Source organism: Pseudochaenichthys georgianus, chromosome 4 (genome assembly GCF_902827115.2).
Source record: "Pseudochaenichthys georgianus chromosome 4, fPseGeo1.2, whole genome shotgun sequence".
NCBI lineage: Eukaryota > Metazoa > Chordata > Actinopteri > Perciformes > Channichthyidae > Pseudochaenichthys > Pseudochaenichthys georgianus.
In genome coordinates this window covers 36,530,754-36,548,124 of record NC_047506.1, presented here as the reverse complement: position 1 = coordinate 36,548,124, position 17,371 = coordinate 36,530,754, and the positions used below count along the sequence as shown (strand labels likewise).

The following is a 17,371-nucleotide window of genomic DNA, read 5'->3' as shown; positions in this document are numbered from 1 at the left end:
TTAAACAAGCTGAGGTTTGAAAATCCCACTTTGATGGAACCACTCCTAACTCGTCATGCCAAGTTAAACACCACCAAATGTAGCATTTCACTGTGTAATGGCAAACATATCTATACATTGTTCAACTTCTGAACACTTGAAACACTGCTCACTTATTAAATCACAACGTTGACCAATTTTGAATTCAGCAAAAATATTTTAAGAATATGCTCTACAATGATTAATGCTAAATCTGTATCACAACTTATATGCCACATTTATCCCCTCAACAGTAGACAGACATAGTTTGAAACGGAATAAAAACTTAAATCTTATGATATGGGATTGTGTATTTTAAAGAACGGAAACACACAGCTCTTCAAAGACAACTGGTGAATTTAATAACTTGAAATGCATCTTTGATGGCAATAACATGATTTATGAAAGACATAATCTGAGGGTGTGCATGTGTTTGGTATCTGTTGTACCTAAAGGACACAGTGTTACATTCTTAGTAAAACCAGTGAAACCAAAAGGGGAGTCAACAGTTAACTCATCTTTCTAAAATAACAGCGTGTGCCAGACACCATAACAGCCTGCTAATGAGCCTGGTCTGAGGGCTTCGGTTGTCTCTGTTCCTCCTCCTCTTTCTTCAAACTATCCATGAACTAACATTTCCAACATTTGACACGCCTGCTGATAGTGGTGACATAGCAACTGTCAAACATTTGAATAAAAAAGTCCCAGTAAATCATTTATTAACCTGTTAAGCCCCAAGCCTGTTTTTCAGGTCTCAGGCTCGAAAATGACATTCCCAGAACAAATGACCATAACTATACTTCTAAAAGGAGAAAATTAATAATCTTTTTTCTCAAAGTAATGATAAACCTGTGAGTTGGATGTAGAAGAGTCAGAATCAATACAGATGTTTTTTATTTTAAAGAAAATTCAGATTGAACATAGTAAAAAAATGTAGATTATAGTGTCCGTCCAAAGATTCTGAAAATGGGCGTTTTTGCCATTTCTCTGGAACCCATTGGTCGATTTTGATGATTGACATCTCTTTTGAACCGTTAGAGCCAATATAATCGAAGGGGAATTTCCACATACACACCAACGTTACCATTGAGAAGTGGGGGCTATGCGCACGCAGTTTGCCTAAAGCGAAATCTTACGCTCTGAAATCTGAAAACTTAAAACTAGGTTTATTGCTGATGGATTTTCAGAAATCCTTTCAAAGTGACACAGACACATTGGATTAACCTATGGATTAACCTTCAGCAGCGTTTTTATCATTTTAATGCCATTGAAGACCACTTTTGACCAGACAACAACGAAGGTAAGACATATTGCCGAGTGATGATACATATACCTATCGATTCTGTATTCTTACGACTGAGTTATGTGCTAACGGTGTTAGCCTTTTTTCGCCCAGGGCTAATTTAGAGGCTCAGCGTTAGTCTTGTGTTGTTTTGCTAAAAATGGTTCATATCATCAGTTAGCTGAGTTTCTTCCCGTTACATGGATATGAAACATTCATAGTTTATTAAATATTAAGAAGCCCTCAGACGCTGTTTCCTGCAGATGATGCGTTTTTACGCCCGCCAGCGGTCGGATGGGGTTCAACAGGTTAAAGAAACATGCTACTTTATAGATTTCAAGAAATGTGGACCAAACAAAGAAGAGTGTTCTGAACACTGCACGTTTCATACACATGAATCACTCAGAAATCTTTTTAAATCATTTTAAAACCTTTAAAAAAATGTCTTCCAATTGAAGGTAGGATCTGAACAACAAAAATGTTTCTGATCAGAATTGACACGGTAAGTGCCACTGTATAAGTTATCTTTCATTTTTAAAATAGTACTATGCCTAGCCTGTACAATTTCAACGGATACTTCAACTTCTGTAGGCACTCACTTTTTAACTGACAATTCAACTGCATTCAGAAATTCCATTTAATCTACACTTGACCTCTTTAGCACAGTTGGACTTCATCACTATTCTACATTTTCATTCCTGAGTGTTGCCGAGCTCTGGCACTGGGTCCGTTTTTAAAAAAAGTTCAGTAACTAAAAGTGCTTTAATTGCAATAGACTTATCAAACATCTTTGATTTGATCTATAAAACAACCCTGTATGAGTCAGAGCTCCATTCTGAGAGCTTTTCCTTGTTTTAAGTATGTGATGCAATCCTTGCATGCATCCGGCTGAGGCTGTACTTCTTTTGTACTTAACCACTCATCAAATCTCTAAGGACACAGGGTGCTGTCTGCTGTACAGATTGTGAAGCCCACTGCAGTACATTTGTAATAGTGACATTGGGCTATGAATACCACATTTGATTTGATTTCCTTTGTTAAACAGTCCTTGCTGATGCACTTCGAATTAAATGTCTGATACAGTAAACCCTAGTGCATGATTACTTTCTCCAAATGAACACTCAGAAGGAGCCGAGTTCCTCTGTTTGTCCACTCCGTTGTCACCTTGAAGCATTACAGTGAGGAAGCAACTTTAAAAGGCTCTGCACAGTGTCCAAACACATCAAGTGCGACTTGTTAACAGGCACACACTTCATGAAAAACTGCAACCGGCCAGACATTCACACTTGGGAGTAGAGCTGGGACCTCTGCCATGGCAAACCTATGCTTAACCAAACACTCAGTGACTGATGCTAGATGGAATGGAACAAATGTGCTGATTTATTCGCCTTTAATACCAACTGCCAACAATGGCTTGAGTAAAAGTATTCCTCTTCTTTCCTGCGGCTACATTAAGGTATTCTGGGGCAAGATTTCACCGTAAGGAGCCTGCAGGCTGTGTTAGGGTTCTCACTGAGTTCACACCCTCCCCTTTCGCACTTCCAGTGCGATTGCTCGTTCACATGGAGCAGCAAACACATTAAGTGCTGTTCATAGCCAACTGGTGGGGACTGGAAGTGGGTAACTGAACCCTCCAACTGCAAGTCTGCATCAACCAAGCCCTCAGGAAGTACGCCAGAAGTTGAAGCAACATTTGTGTAGTGGCCAAAAGGTGGTACTAAAATGTATCTATCAGTCCGTGACTTCATTAGGCCCAACAATACATTTTCCCATTGACTCACATTGGGAAGAGCCATCTTGACTTCATTTGCCACTGAACAAATGTCATAGGAATGAACGGGGTCGTCCCTTTCACTGACGGGAGACGGGAGTCTGCCCTGTCTTTATTTACACCCTCCACTTTAAAGGATCATAATTGGGTTGAGTCTAACTACAGACTGAGTTCACTTCATCAGAGAGTGTGTGTAGGGCCATCATAATTGTTGACTCTGAATCAACTTTGTGCTCAATTTTGTGGCTACAGTGGTAATTTGAATTCTTGTACACCTCTTTTTACATTTAAAACCAGGCTCTAGCCCAGTGGGTTCCCACTTTACAATGATGCGGCGCCATGGAGCAGTTGGGCGTTTGGCTCCTTGGGTTAGGTTTAGGGGGTGGGGAGCATTTGGGGGTTTGGTTTCTTGCTCAAGGGCACATCAGCATTGCCCAGTTGGCGTACTGGCACCTCTCCATCTAAAAATCCATATTTTGGTCAAAAACTGTGGCCCTTTGGTTCCCAAGCCAATTCCCTACAGACTGATCCACTGATGTTGTGGGCAGCATGGAACCTGCTACACCCAGTATGTTTTATAATGTTAATATAGTCACCGAAGATGTCAGCTTTATAATTATAAACATGTTTTATTCATATGTTGTGCATGTTGGAGACTCACCTAACAGTATGATGATACAGATGAGGATGGCGATGATGGCACCGGTGCCAAGACCAGCAGCGATGATTCGCTCCATGTCCACACAGTCTCCATGGAGATCGCACTGGCAGACCTTGACCCTCAGGTAGGACGTGTTGGACATGGGCAGGTTCCCAGAGTCTGTGATCATGATGGGAACCTCGTAGATCCCGCTGGCCAGAGTGCCGATCCTCAGTCGGAGCTGGGCGTACTCGCCTACATGATGGAAGGGTGGACAGACGGTTACCAAGGTTTTTTCCTGGCTAACTTACATATTTCATCATTTGTATCCTCATCCCCTTCCAATACATTTTACTTGGAGCTGCCTTGGTCGTAACTGGAGAAATTGGGGTTACCTTACATTCCAAACATAATTCAATGATATCTACTCACGGATAGATGAGTCTTGAGATACTCACTAACATACAAACAGATATAGAAAGATAATTCTCAACCAAACTCTACACCAGGTAACTAAGGGGTAACATCCAAAACTACTGAAGTGACATTTCTATTTCCTAAATAGCTACTTCAACCAAATGCTACTTTTGCCCAGCATGTCCACCAGCCTCAGATGTACCTTATAACTTATCTTTGAAATAAAATAAGTCAATGGATCTTTTATTGGTCTTGAATACAAGTCCATGAAATCTATTGTTCCCAGACTTTTCTTAAAGAAACGGACACACTGTCTCATACTGACCGTTGATGCGGTGCAGCGTCCAGTTGCGGCGTACATCTGATGGACGACTGGCAAGCTCGAAGGCGAAGGGTCCGCCATTAGGGGCCAGGTCGGGGTCACTGGCTGTGATGTTGATGGCGTTGGGATGAGGCTTCTCACACATGTCCACCTCAGGGGGGAACACGTGGGGGGAGTTGTCATTTATGTCGATCAGGTACATCTGAAGGGTGCCTGTGCCACTGGCAGGCGGGATACCTGGAAATACAGAATTAACAGGTTCAAGAATAAACACTGACAAATACACAATCTTTTTTAAACCAGGTATAAGCTAATCACAATATGTGGTCTGTGCAGAAGCCATCAGTGATGCTAGTCAGCCCAAGTGAATTCAATCTATGAATAAATTCCACTTCACACCAAGATCTGGATGACACTGGCTCAGGGGATTAATGCACTGAACTACCATTCAGAGGATCATTAGTTCAATTCCACCCAATGCATTCAAAATGTTGGGCACGATACCTAACCCTAAACTTAGACATGTATCTGATGTAATGTAATGTAAAAGACCAGAATCCTGTTTTTGCATTTACAGGGAATTTGCTTTGATGTATATTGTGCATACATTAGTACAATAAGAGGAATTAAGTTGTACACATATCTTTTTTTAAAAAGCAAAACATCTATCAATCTAAAAAAAAAAAAATAATGTTATTAAGAAAGATACATGAACAATATAAAGACAATCTACTCTGATTCCACCGGGTCAGTCCGATCCGCAGGGATCGCGGTCACTCTAGTCAATGGGTGCTATTCCACCAGACGCGCCGCGTTACGGTTCTGAACGGCCCGTTCACACAGTGGCGTGCGTTGACGCTTCACCATTCACTTTCAATGGGGTGACGTCACTTTTCGCCGAATTGCATTGTGGGAAGCGACGCGGAGCGTTGCTAGCGTTGCTGGCGTTGCTACCGTTGCTGGCGTTGCTCGCTGCAAAAGTTGAGCAATGTTCAACTTTTGGCGTCAAAGCAGAAGCGTCAGCCAATCAAATCCCATTTATGCAAATCTACCAGTACAAGTGCTAGCCAATCAAACCGCGTGTATGCTGGGAGAGACTACGCAGGTCATTTCCGGAGAAATTAATTATATTATTATATTATTATTATATGATCAGTCTCTGTTCACCTACCGGGATACAAACCGGAGGAGCCAGGCATGGAGGGAGACAATGGGTGGAACTGGTAGGTTTTCGCCTGTTTGGGGAGTTTATATTATATTATATATGATATTCTGAACAAACTGTGCTGTTTATTAGCTGTTAAGTGTCTCTACTGTAGGCTATTTTTATTATATGTGCAGCACTTTGGCTCGACCAAAAATCTTTATAAATGTGCTATATGAATAAAACTTGATTTGATTTGCACGGGAGAGTCATGTGATTGGTTGTTGGTCTCGTTGCTCGCATAAACTCCCCAAGCTTCAGATACGCCCACCGCCAACGCACGCCGCTGTGTGGACGGGCCGGGAGTGTCCCAGAAGCGTATCGCCGCTGGGCTCCGCTCGAAATAGGATTGAAGTCTATTTTTCGACGCGAGGCGTTGCAGAGGCGGCGGGCAGGAAGTGGACCGGTCAGAGCATCCAGCCCATCCCCAAAATAAACACATTTGCAGACCCTATCCCTCCGTAGTCTTTCAAGTAGCCGCGCCGCGTTACGGCTGCGCCGTGTTACGGCTGCGCCGTGACGGTCGTATAGATTGCGGCCACTCTAGTCAATGGGTGCTATTCCACCACACGCACCGCGTTACGGCTCAGACGCGTCCCGGCGCAGCGGCTCGGCCCCCCTCCTTCATCACAACACCTCCACTACGATATGCACAATGGACGACGAGGTTTTCATCATGGAAGTGGACTAGTACAATTATTATTAACTGTGTCTGTAGACTACAACACAACAAAATAGGAAATTTATAACAACAATAAACACAATTTAAACAGACACAAAAATAAAACATTTAACTACCTAGCCTACTTACTTTCTTGTAGAAATACAAATGTCCAGGATGCCCGAATCAATAACAAAACTGCGAGCCTGCACGCACGACGCTACGCTTCTAAAACGCTTCTGGGACAAGTCCGGTGGGTTATGGCGCTAGAGGAGGTCGGACCAAAACCGCGGCGCAGCCGTGACGCGGCGCAGCACGGCGCAGACGGACCCAGTGGAAACTGGGGCTAACGCGGCCGTAACGCGGCCGTAACGCGGCCGTAACGCGGCCGTAACGCGGCCGTAACGCGGCGCAGGCGGGCCCGGTGGAATCTAGGGGTTAGTATGCCGACGTTCGTGAACTGTCAACGGGGGGGGGAGCCTCGCTGCGGGGAAGCTGTGGACCTATGTCGTCTGTCAGCGCAACTTACATGATGCAGTTTAAACAGTTAAATAAATAAAGGGTGGTGCCGGTCGTCAACGGCCCGGTTCGTTGACGGCCGGACGTACTGTGATTCTCCAGAACACGCAGTTGGCCAGTCTGCCCCTGTGTAGCATATTATATTCGATGACAGATGAGCAGATCGCCACTGGGCTTTCAACTAAAGACTAAAAAACTGCGGCATGTAAAGCTCCTTATGGGTACTGCAATGTGTGAAGTTACACCCGCTACACCCCTGGTCATTTCACCACGGAGGAAAGCAGCAAAAAGTCGACTGGAGTTAAAGAGAGCGGGGCCTAGAAGTTATCCTTCTGCGCTGCGTTGCTTACATGGCTTCCTTCTGCAGGAGGAGACGCGCTCTGCCGGCGGTCTCGTTCAGGATCCGAAAATACAATTTAAATATTTTGCACACTTATTCCTAGCGTGCTACTGGTTATGGTCCCGCGTGCCACCACTGGTTGCCGACCCCTGTTCTAAATGTAACCACATCTGCCTTTTCAGGTGATGCTTTTCTGGAGGTCTGTAAAGACATTCAAAATTCAAATGTTTCCCATTTTGAACAATTAAAATGTATAATTAAATGATATACTAAATCACAGCATCTGTAGGGAAGTCAGAGAACACACACACACACACACACACACACACACACACACACACACACACACACACACACACACACACACACACACACACACACACACACACACACACACACACACACACACACACACACACACACACACACACACACACACACACACACACACACACACACACACACACACACACACTGCTTTGGTTTGAATCTTTGTTGACAGTTAAAAACTGATTATCACCAAATCTATCCTTTAAGGGAATGTTTAATTTCAGTACGCCTTATGTCAGAATTATACAGCACAATCATTCTCAGTAGATTGTTGGATGCACCATATGCAGAATAATCAAGAGAGTAGTTACTGAAAATGAATGCATGGAGCTGACTAAAGAGTGTGCACATTCGTTCAGCTTGCATATTGTTACAGTGACGTGGATACTACATCACTTGGAAGTGAATGCTAATTCTCTGTATTGTTCATGGTCACAGAATAAAGTGAAGCATGCTCAGTAATAGTTAGTGACCGGTGCCCATATGGTCACGGCTGAGAAACTGCAGACTTGTAACCTTTAGCAAAAGCCTGCGTGTGTTTGTCCTCAGTGTGTTTTTTATCAGCAAGTATGTGTGTGCTGGACAGAAATGTGCAAAGACAGTCACTTAGGCACAGCGGGGTCACTATATGTAGAGGGTGCAGAGCGGATGGAGAGAGCCGCTGAATGACATTCCTCTTGAACAATTTCCCACTCTAAACAGAGAATCCTCTTTACCATGGCTATAAAGCACAAGTGTGACCAAGACAAGAGCAAGACTTTGGGAATGATTTACTCAATAGCCAGGAAAAAAGCTCAATTAGAAATCAATGGGTGTACTGTGTCTGCGTAATCCTCCCCGATCGAGACATTTGATTGCGGGAATAAAGAATTTAAATGTAATTAAAGGTAGACAGCACAATCTGTTGTCTAGAGAATAACTCTTCCTCTTTCTATTATGTGAAATAAGAGCTTTACTTCAGGCTTGATAAGTTGGAAAATAAACTAAGCCTAAAATGTTGTATTTAACTGGGTTGTGTGACACAGCATTGTTAATAATAATAATAATTCCTTACATTTATTATAGCGCATTATCAATGACTCAAAGCACTTTACATATACACACATTGCACATCATACATGCAATGGTCAGAAACTGTGGACAATACCCACAGGAGCAAGTTCAGGTGAAGGGTCTTGCCCAAGGACCCACCGGCTTTACAGACGCAGAGGCGGCGGGTTTCACCCCTTGATCTGATGATCACACCGTCCATCTTCACGCCTCGAGGTCATCGAGGCGCTTTTACAAGTATACATTGGTATTATACTGTACTGTGGACAACACCCACAGGAGCAAATCCGGGTGAAGTGTCTTGCCCAAGGACACAACGGCCTGACGCAGTGGCGGCGGGAGCGGGTTTCGAACTGGAGTTCCCCAGCACCCCCCCTTGATCTGATGATCGGATGCACAGACCACTGCGCCACCCGTCCCGGTATTGTTGTCCAACTACAGTGTTGTGACATCACGATGTAACTCTGCAATACTTAATTTAAACAATTTCAAAAATCATAATGGTCAATCTTAGTAAGGGTAGCTTTTTTCAAAGTCATGTTCAAAGCAGTGAACCTTTTAGGCAGATAAAGCGACTAAATACTACAAATGTAAATAACTATTTTATTTTCTCTTGGAAGGAGCCAAATGCTTGGAAATGAATATATCTATTATATAATTGTATAATAATAATAAATAATAAAATAGTGATGAGTTCAATTATTTATTATATTTCTAAATAACTAGCATTGTACCTTTTCACTTGTAGCTGCATTGCTGGTTAATGGTGTGATCGGAAAGTAGCATTTATTATTTATTTTCTGTAATTTATAAAACTGTGACAGGACAAATGAAACAATATGAAACACTGGGAAGGGGGGGGGGAGTGCACTGCTGTGAAGGAAAAGGGGGGCACAACACAAGAGCTTCATTGCAAATGCACAATAATCGTTTTCTCTTGAGTGTCTTCTTTCCATAATCATTGCAACGTTGGACTGAAAAAAAAGTGATGAATCACCAAGGCACTGTGTTTGTACTGATGACGCACTTATAGCTACAAGCTACAGTTTCCAAGTCACACTGCTCTCATCTGCAGAGGCTAGTGTGTGTGTGTGTGTGGTGTGTGTGTGTGTGTGTGTGTGTGTGTGTGTGTGTGTGTGTGTGTGTGTGTGTGTGTGTGTGTGTGTGTGTGTGTGTGTGTGTGTGTGTGTGTGTGTGTGTGTGTGTGTGTGTGTGTGTGTGTGTGGGGGGGGGGGTTACTGCACGACAATGTTGTCTCACCGTTATCAGAGGCCATGAAGGTAACGTTGTACAGGTTGTTTTTGACGTAAGGAGACTCTCGGTCGAGGATGGCGATGGTGGAAATCCGACCGTTAACGGGGTCGATCTCCAGCCAGTTGGCAGGGTCGTACATCTTGGAGTACCTGGATGCAGAGGGAGAGAGACGGCATGAGAAGGCAGCACAGAGAGGCTTCTTTATCTGCGTCCCTGGCCCCGGGCCAAGCAGCTACTGGGAAGCTGATATATGGAGGCTGCAGAACTCTCACCAGGCAAACACAATTCATCTGTTTATTCTCACTGGAAATGTTTCTACCTTTAACTTACATTCTAATATGTTTGTTGGTTAAAATATGTGTGTTTGAGACTTGTTAACAACCCATAAGCAGCATAAAGCTTTGCAAATCCCCTTGACTTGCTGATGAAATGTATTTGTCTAGCAGAATGTACTCGTACACAGTAAAATAGCACAAAGGCGAGCACATCTTTCAATACGCCACAATAAACTCTCATGAATAGGAAAGATTGTACATTTGTTTTATTTTTAATAGATGAGATAAAGAAAAGAAAGGCGCAGTTGTGAATAAATGTAGGAGCAGCCCCAACAACAGCGCACTACAGTGCACAATACACTCGCTTTATAGTGTGTGCAATTTTTTCTAATCAAAGTGTGCGTCCACCATTGGCTGTTGCTAGGAGACAAAGACTTGAGCTCCACATTTAGAAACAAATAGTGGGCTGTAAAATAAAAGAAGGCAGGGGACAAAAAAGCTGCCGTAATGCAGGCTCTGCGCTCAGTCTGGTTGTCGGTGGCTAAGTGCCGCAGTGGCAGGGAAAGACATACATTTGGCTGAATGAGAACAGCATGCTGCCATCGCTAAATGAGGAAGCAAAACTTTACCTTGCTGCAAATTAAACTGCGTAGTTTAATATGGTCACTGAAGGAGTATCTCAACAAAGAAAACCTAAAACTCCTGCTCATTATGAGAGGGAAACTTTCAAACACTGAAATAATTGTTAAGGTTCATAATAGGATTAAATGATTGGCATAGATCTTTAAGAATCTGAGCTGCCAATAGCAAACACTAACTCATGTTGCCTTCACCTTGCTAGTTATTCTCATATTGCCTTTGCTTATATTACCCTCCTCTACTATCAACAGGAACTGAATCATTCAGCTTCACTAAATATAAGCGTTTGTGCAACCAAGGCCGACATAGCGATGACCATTAAATGTTGTCGAAGCACTGACAGACTGCTTAGAGCATTTGCTTCTAAGACAGGGTTGACACCTTTCCCAACATCTTGCTACCAGTCTCAAACATTGCCTGGCGAACCAGACACACCACCAAATAATCCTCCAACCAATGAACAAATTAACCAAACTACCCACCAATCAACCCATATACCTTGCCAACCAGCTAACCAACAAACGAACCAACCCACCAAGCAAACTAAACAAAAAAATATACCTACCAATCAACCCCTTAACTAACCAATTAACCAATCTATCCACTAATCAACCCACAACCAACCAACCAAATTCAGGAATAATCCACAAATCAATCGACCGACCGACCGACCGACCGACCGACCAATCTACCAACCAACCAACCAACCAACCAACCAACCAACCAACCAACCAACCAACCAACCAACCAACCTACCCACCAACCAACCAACATTTGTCGATACCCCTTTATCCTTTGCAGGGTTGAGGGGAGTTGAAGCCTATCACAGTTCATATTTAAGTGAAAATATCACTGGACAACTTTCTAAAACATTCTTTAAGACAAACAAGTCGTTTTAGGGTCAAATAGACAAGGTTTTTCAGTCCACTATTGAACATTTATCTGAAGTCAAAAGCAAGTCAAGCAATAAGGCTGGCGTCACACTGTCCCGAAATTGACACCAGATGGACACACGAATATGGAATTGTGAATTTCGCACGAAGATGGCCCCGAACTTGGTCAACAGCCAAGCAACAGCCGAAGCAAGTATGAGGCCTACAGAAGGCCAACACGAAGATGTACATTTTTATAGTAGTTTATACCCGCAGGACACACGAAGGCCACACAATGGCTACACGACATCGTATTGAGAGTACGATGCGTTCAAACTAGCTCATGAAGGCGTAGATATTGAAACCCTAGAGGGGCTCATTATGGTCTAAAATCACTACCAATCATGATGTTCTTTTTTCTCAGATGTCAACACTATGCTCTTGATATGATCATTAGTAAAGTGGATGTATTATTCTATTATATTCTCTTATGAGTTTCCCAGTCTCTGCAAGGCCACAGCTGTTTCAGTGAGCTTCCTGCCGCGCTTTCAGATGTGCCATACTCACTCTGGGCAGCTCACAGATATGACGTAGGGTTAATGTCCACGTTCACGTACCGTACCCATTGAAACGTGAAGCTGTTGATGGCCAGTGTTTACCTCTCTGCTTAAACAAGGGGTCATTATTCCGTGTAACGATTCCAGTGTTTCCTGTCAAAAAGATCAGAGACAAACCTCCTGACGAGTGGAGATTTGTCCAGGATTTACGATGTAAATGCAGCTGTGCATGCACGCTCGTCCGGAATTCTTATCTGATTACTCCAAAAGTTCCAGCCTCTGCAACATATTTACTGCCATAGATGTCTCAAATGTTTTTTTCCAGTGTTCCGGTACACAAAGACAGTACATTTTTGTTCACATTTGAATATAATGGTAAACCTTACACATTCACACGTTTGTGTTAAGGCTAAATGTTAAAAAAGTCACTAAGCAACAGATGATGTCATTCTTGCGTATGTGTTCATAACACACGGCTGTCGTTATGCTTGCTGTGATGTTACCTCAGTCCGTTCTCTGCTTGTAATTATGCCGTTACAAGCTTCAAAGTTGTATTTATCATCTGAATTTGCCGAAACAAGTTTAATATTCTGAAAGCCAATACTTTGAAGATGTATAAGTGAGGTGTCTTGAGTAGTCAAAATTACCTACAAATCATTGTACACACGTGTACATATTATTCTATTTTTATGCAGCTCTGTGTGATTTTGTAGCTATAATTCAGACTAATACACTACCAGAAGTGGAATAAGTACTCAGATATTGTAGTGAAATTAGAAGTACTCAGATATTGTATTTGAGTAAAGGAATAAGTACTCAGATCTTGTACTTGAGTAAAAGTAGAAATACCAGAGTGTTACAGTAACAGTCCTGCATTCAAAATGTTCTTCAAGTAAAAGTAGAAAAGTATTATCAGAATATAGTGAAAGTAAAGACAGTAAAAGTAGTCGTTGTGCAGATTGGTCCATTTCAGAATAATATATGTGATATGTTTTATAATGATTGATCATGAAAGTGTTCTCAAAGCTGGTGAAGGTGCAGCTAGTCTGAAGTACTTTGTAGACTGCAGGGTAGCTTGTGGATTTACTCCAGGTGGAACTAAAGTCTGATTTAACACTTGATTATATTTCACATCATTCATCCACATCTGTGAAGTAACTAAAGGTATTAATACATGAAGTGAAGGAAAAGTACACCATGTACCTATGACTTATGTTCACTTCCAACCTAAAAGGACCTAAAAAATAGTAATCAATAATGTATTGAAAAGTTATTTGCTGATTGGTTTTTATATCGGCTCAGCCAGGTTATATGGGAGGCCCAGTCTACGTACACTCTAACAACAAATGCCTTGGCTAAACAAAGAAAATCAAGGCAATAGGTTGCATCGATGGTTATTGAGTTAAGACAACTTCTATTGAAATGTTGTTAAAGCAACAAAGTTATTTGGGTTAGGGGAGAAGGCTTTTCCTCTGCAATCAGAGATGTTTTCAATTACCACTCACTTAATAATTGGTAGCATAAACACACGTTTTTAAGTTGATTACTCCAAAGTTCCAACTTGTTTTACCGTATGATTTAAATCTAATCTTAAATTGTATGTACTTAATTACCACATGTTGAACATGAACACATGTTTTTAAGTTGACAACTATTTATAAATTAAGTTGCTCCAAATAATATTGTATCAATAGGGTTTTTCTCTTAGCTTTTTCATGTTTTTGCCTTTAAAGAAAGAAATTAATTGATTCCACAACAAAAATATTATTCATTTTGTTTTTTTTTGAACTGCAGGTGTTTATTTCAACACATGATGTTTCAAAAGGAGAGACTTCATTTAGTTTGCATATTGCCTGAAGACGGTTGACGTAATTTCCATTGTGTGCACACCTAGACCGGACTTAAAGACAGACAGGTTTTTATTGTTTGGACTTAAAAGACGTTCCTCTGACCAACGCTGACCTCATTTTGTATGTTGATGGGTCTGCCTCTCGCGACCAAGGGGGCACTAATTTATTTGTTTGTTTTTTTCTATTGTGTTTTTTTTGTTTTTGTTTTTTTCTGTTGTTTCAGATTCTGCTGTACTCCGTTCTGGACCGCTTCCATGTCACCTCTCAGCACAGGCAGCAGAGCTCATCGCACTAACTGAAGCCTGCACGTTTGCAGAAGGCAAAACCGTGACTATTTACACTGACTCATGCTTTCGGGGTAGTACACGATTTTGGGGCTATTTGGAAGTGTAGACAATTCCTGAAATCTGATGGCAAACCAGTACTTAACCATGCACTGGTTGCAGGCTTACTAGACGCCATTCTGCTCCCATCTGAGGTTGCAGTCTGTAAATGTGCCGCACACGCAAGCAGTACAGACCCAGTTTCCCTAGGAAATGCGTCTGCTGACTCAGCCGCAAAGGCAGCTGCCCTGATTCCTCTCGCACCTCACACACACTCATTTGTTAAAATCCCTGTCTCCTCCTTTACTGACAAAATGTCATCACTAACTTCCATGCAGCAGCTAGCTACGCCAGTTGAGAAAGCTCAATGGAAGGCTGCTGGGGCTGTTTTTTGGGTTGGCCCAAATTCCAATCCATGTCTTCCCAGACATTTTTTTTCCCTCATTTCGCTAAGTTGACACATGGGTGGGATCATGTGTCAAAAGGGGGGATGTTAGAGTCTATAAATCAGGAGTGGTTCACAAGGGGGTTCACAGTAACAGCTCAAAAGCACTGTGAAGAATGCTAATCTGCATTATGCAAAATTACAGACACAGGTCTGTCATGGACACAAGCTCTGCCCATTGTGCTGATGTACATGAGGATGCGGAAAAGAACACGGAGTCAACTCAGCCCATTTGAAATCCTATGCTAATCCAGATTGGACTCAAGGCGCCAGGATGTCCTCCTCCCTCCACAACTGTGTGTGAGGATGCTATGTTGTCATATTGTGTTAACCTATCATCCACTTTAGCGACTGCCACTGGTCCGCTTCACCGCCTTCAACCGGGCGACTTCGTGCTGGTCAAGGATTTCCGGAGAAAGAGCTGGAAATCCAATCGTTGGCAAGGTCCCTACCAGGTGCTTCTCGTCACCCAGACAGCGGTCAAGGTCGCCGAGAGAGCTACATGGGTCCACGCCAGCCACTGCAAGGTCGTGGTCACAGGAAAGGAGAAACGATAGAAACAGATGACAACAAGTGACATGTCCAAGTCACCAACAGATGACAACAAGTGACATGTCCAAGTCACCAACAGATGACAACAAGTGACATGTCCAAGTCACCAACAGATGACAACAAGTGATGTATCCAAGTCACCAACAGATGACAACAAGTGACATGTCCAAGTCACCAACAGATGACAACAAGTGACATGTCCAAGTAACCAACAGATGACAACAAGTGACATGTCCAAGTCACCAACAGATGACAACAAGTGACGTGTCCTAGTCACCACCAGCACCACACTTGCACTACATACACCAAAACACACTACACACAAGGTGTCACGAGCGAGTGCCAGCTGAGCGGTTCCATATGCTCTCTGGTTCCTCGTTTGTGTTATCAGTGTGCGAAGTCTGACGGTCCGTGTCACGAAATCGACCGAGAGAATACACTCACACACACCATGGAACATTTCCCCCTCGTGATGAGGGCTCGCCTGGAGAGACGACAACGCAACCGTGAGCAATGTGAATGCTACTGGAGAGCCTGGACAATCATAGAATGGTTCCTCTGCATACTTGCCATGATAGTTGTGTTAGGACTAGTCCTATATGTTATGTATCCATTTCAGCATACAGCATGTCAGCCAACATCGAGGTATCTAAGAGGTACATGGGGAAAGCAGGGCGAACCACATTTATTTTATTTTGTTGTCTGTATGTATGTATCCGGCGCCGACCCGTGTGGCACATTTTACATAGACATCGCGCCCAAAACTCAGACCCGGAAAAGCGTAAGCAACCTTTGACGCCACTGTTGACATCCATAGGTACATCTACATTTAATCTATACATAGGCGACCATAGCAACATTGATGTGGGTCAGACCAGTAATGGGATCACCGGTAACGTCTGGTGGCACACTCTGAGATCATTCTTGCAGGGCGCAGGACAACATGGGTCATGTTATGCATGCACTCTTTTCCCCCAGGACTCATCAATGTCCGTGCCAGTTCGTCCGCGCTCTCTGACCCAGGTTGAACACCTCTGCGCGTTTATGGCTCTGACAAGGCCCATCAAGGGTGAAGACAGCGTAACCGAGTGGCGTTATGCTAGGCAGCTTCCCCCACCATGCAGCAATCGGTCTGACTCCTCTTTGCGTGCATCCACGCTTGACACCACATACGCAAAGTACCAACCCGTCAGCCATGTGCACCCTAGTCATTTGAGAGGGATGAAACACAACCTCTGCATCCAGAGAGTTTACCACAAAACGTCTCTTACAACACCTTATCTTTCCCTAGGCACTACTACTGGTTGTACCCGTATCCTACGGAACACGTGCGGTGACGGTGCTTACAAAATTTCGTATTGTCACATATCTGGTGCCCCTGAGAGAATCCTTTCTAACGTAGCATTCCCTGATGTTAAACATATTTCCCTCCAACTGGCCTGGCCCAGTGATGCTGGGTTTAGCGCGCCAGAAGATTACGTTTGGTTGTGCGGCAACAAGCTCTATCAAGTTCTGGCTCCCCTTTGGATAGGGACATGCACTTTAGTGGATTTGAATCCAGCAGTCACTGTACTCACGTCCTTAATGCACACGACACATCATTACCCAGAGTTCCAACACCCCGACCACCACAAGGTAAAAATAGAGATGACGTCCGCTGGGGCTAAATTCATGGGTGGCCTGTTCCCATGGTGGGGTACAGTAAACAATGCCCATAAAATAGATACCTTACACGTCCGGCTAGAGAACCTCACTTAGGAGAGGACGCAAGGCTTCCAGGCTTTGACCCCATTCATAATAGCCTCTAGGAACATGCTCATGCAGCACCAATTCGCTCTTGACCTTTTGTTCGCCTCAAAGGGTGGCCTGTGTCATGTGATCGGTGACTCCTGTTGCACTTACATTCCCGACGCCACCAAGAACACCACTGACACCGTGCTGCATCTTAACAACCTGTTAGCTGACATGAAAGCTGATGACATATCCAACGCAGGGGGCTGGGACTGGTGGGCCTGGCTTACATCAGGCGGGTGGAAAGCATGGCTGGCTA

The 17,371-nt window shown here is 43.3% G+C and overlaps 1 protein-coding gene across 2 annotated transcripts in view; it reads right to left on the bottom strand.

Annotated features, from left to right (window-relative positions):
- Positions 1–17,371, bottom strand: part of LOC117445615 (cadherin-2-like) — a 163,804-nt gene that overhangs the window by 36,243 nt on the left and 110,190 nt on the right. For both annotated transcript variants that reach the window (XM_034081380.1, XM_034081379.2), the window contains exons 11-13: positions 9,815–9,957; positions 4,454–4,687; positions 3,733–3,966 (exon numbers count right to left, since the gene is read on the bottom strand). In XM_034081380.1, the coding sequence (XP_033937271.1) occupies positions 3,733–3,966; positions 4,454–4,687; positions 9,815–9,957 (611 nt within the window). The remainder of the gene's footprint in view (positions 1–3,732; positions 3,967–4,453; positions 4,688–9,814; positions 9,958–17,371) is intronic.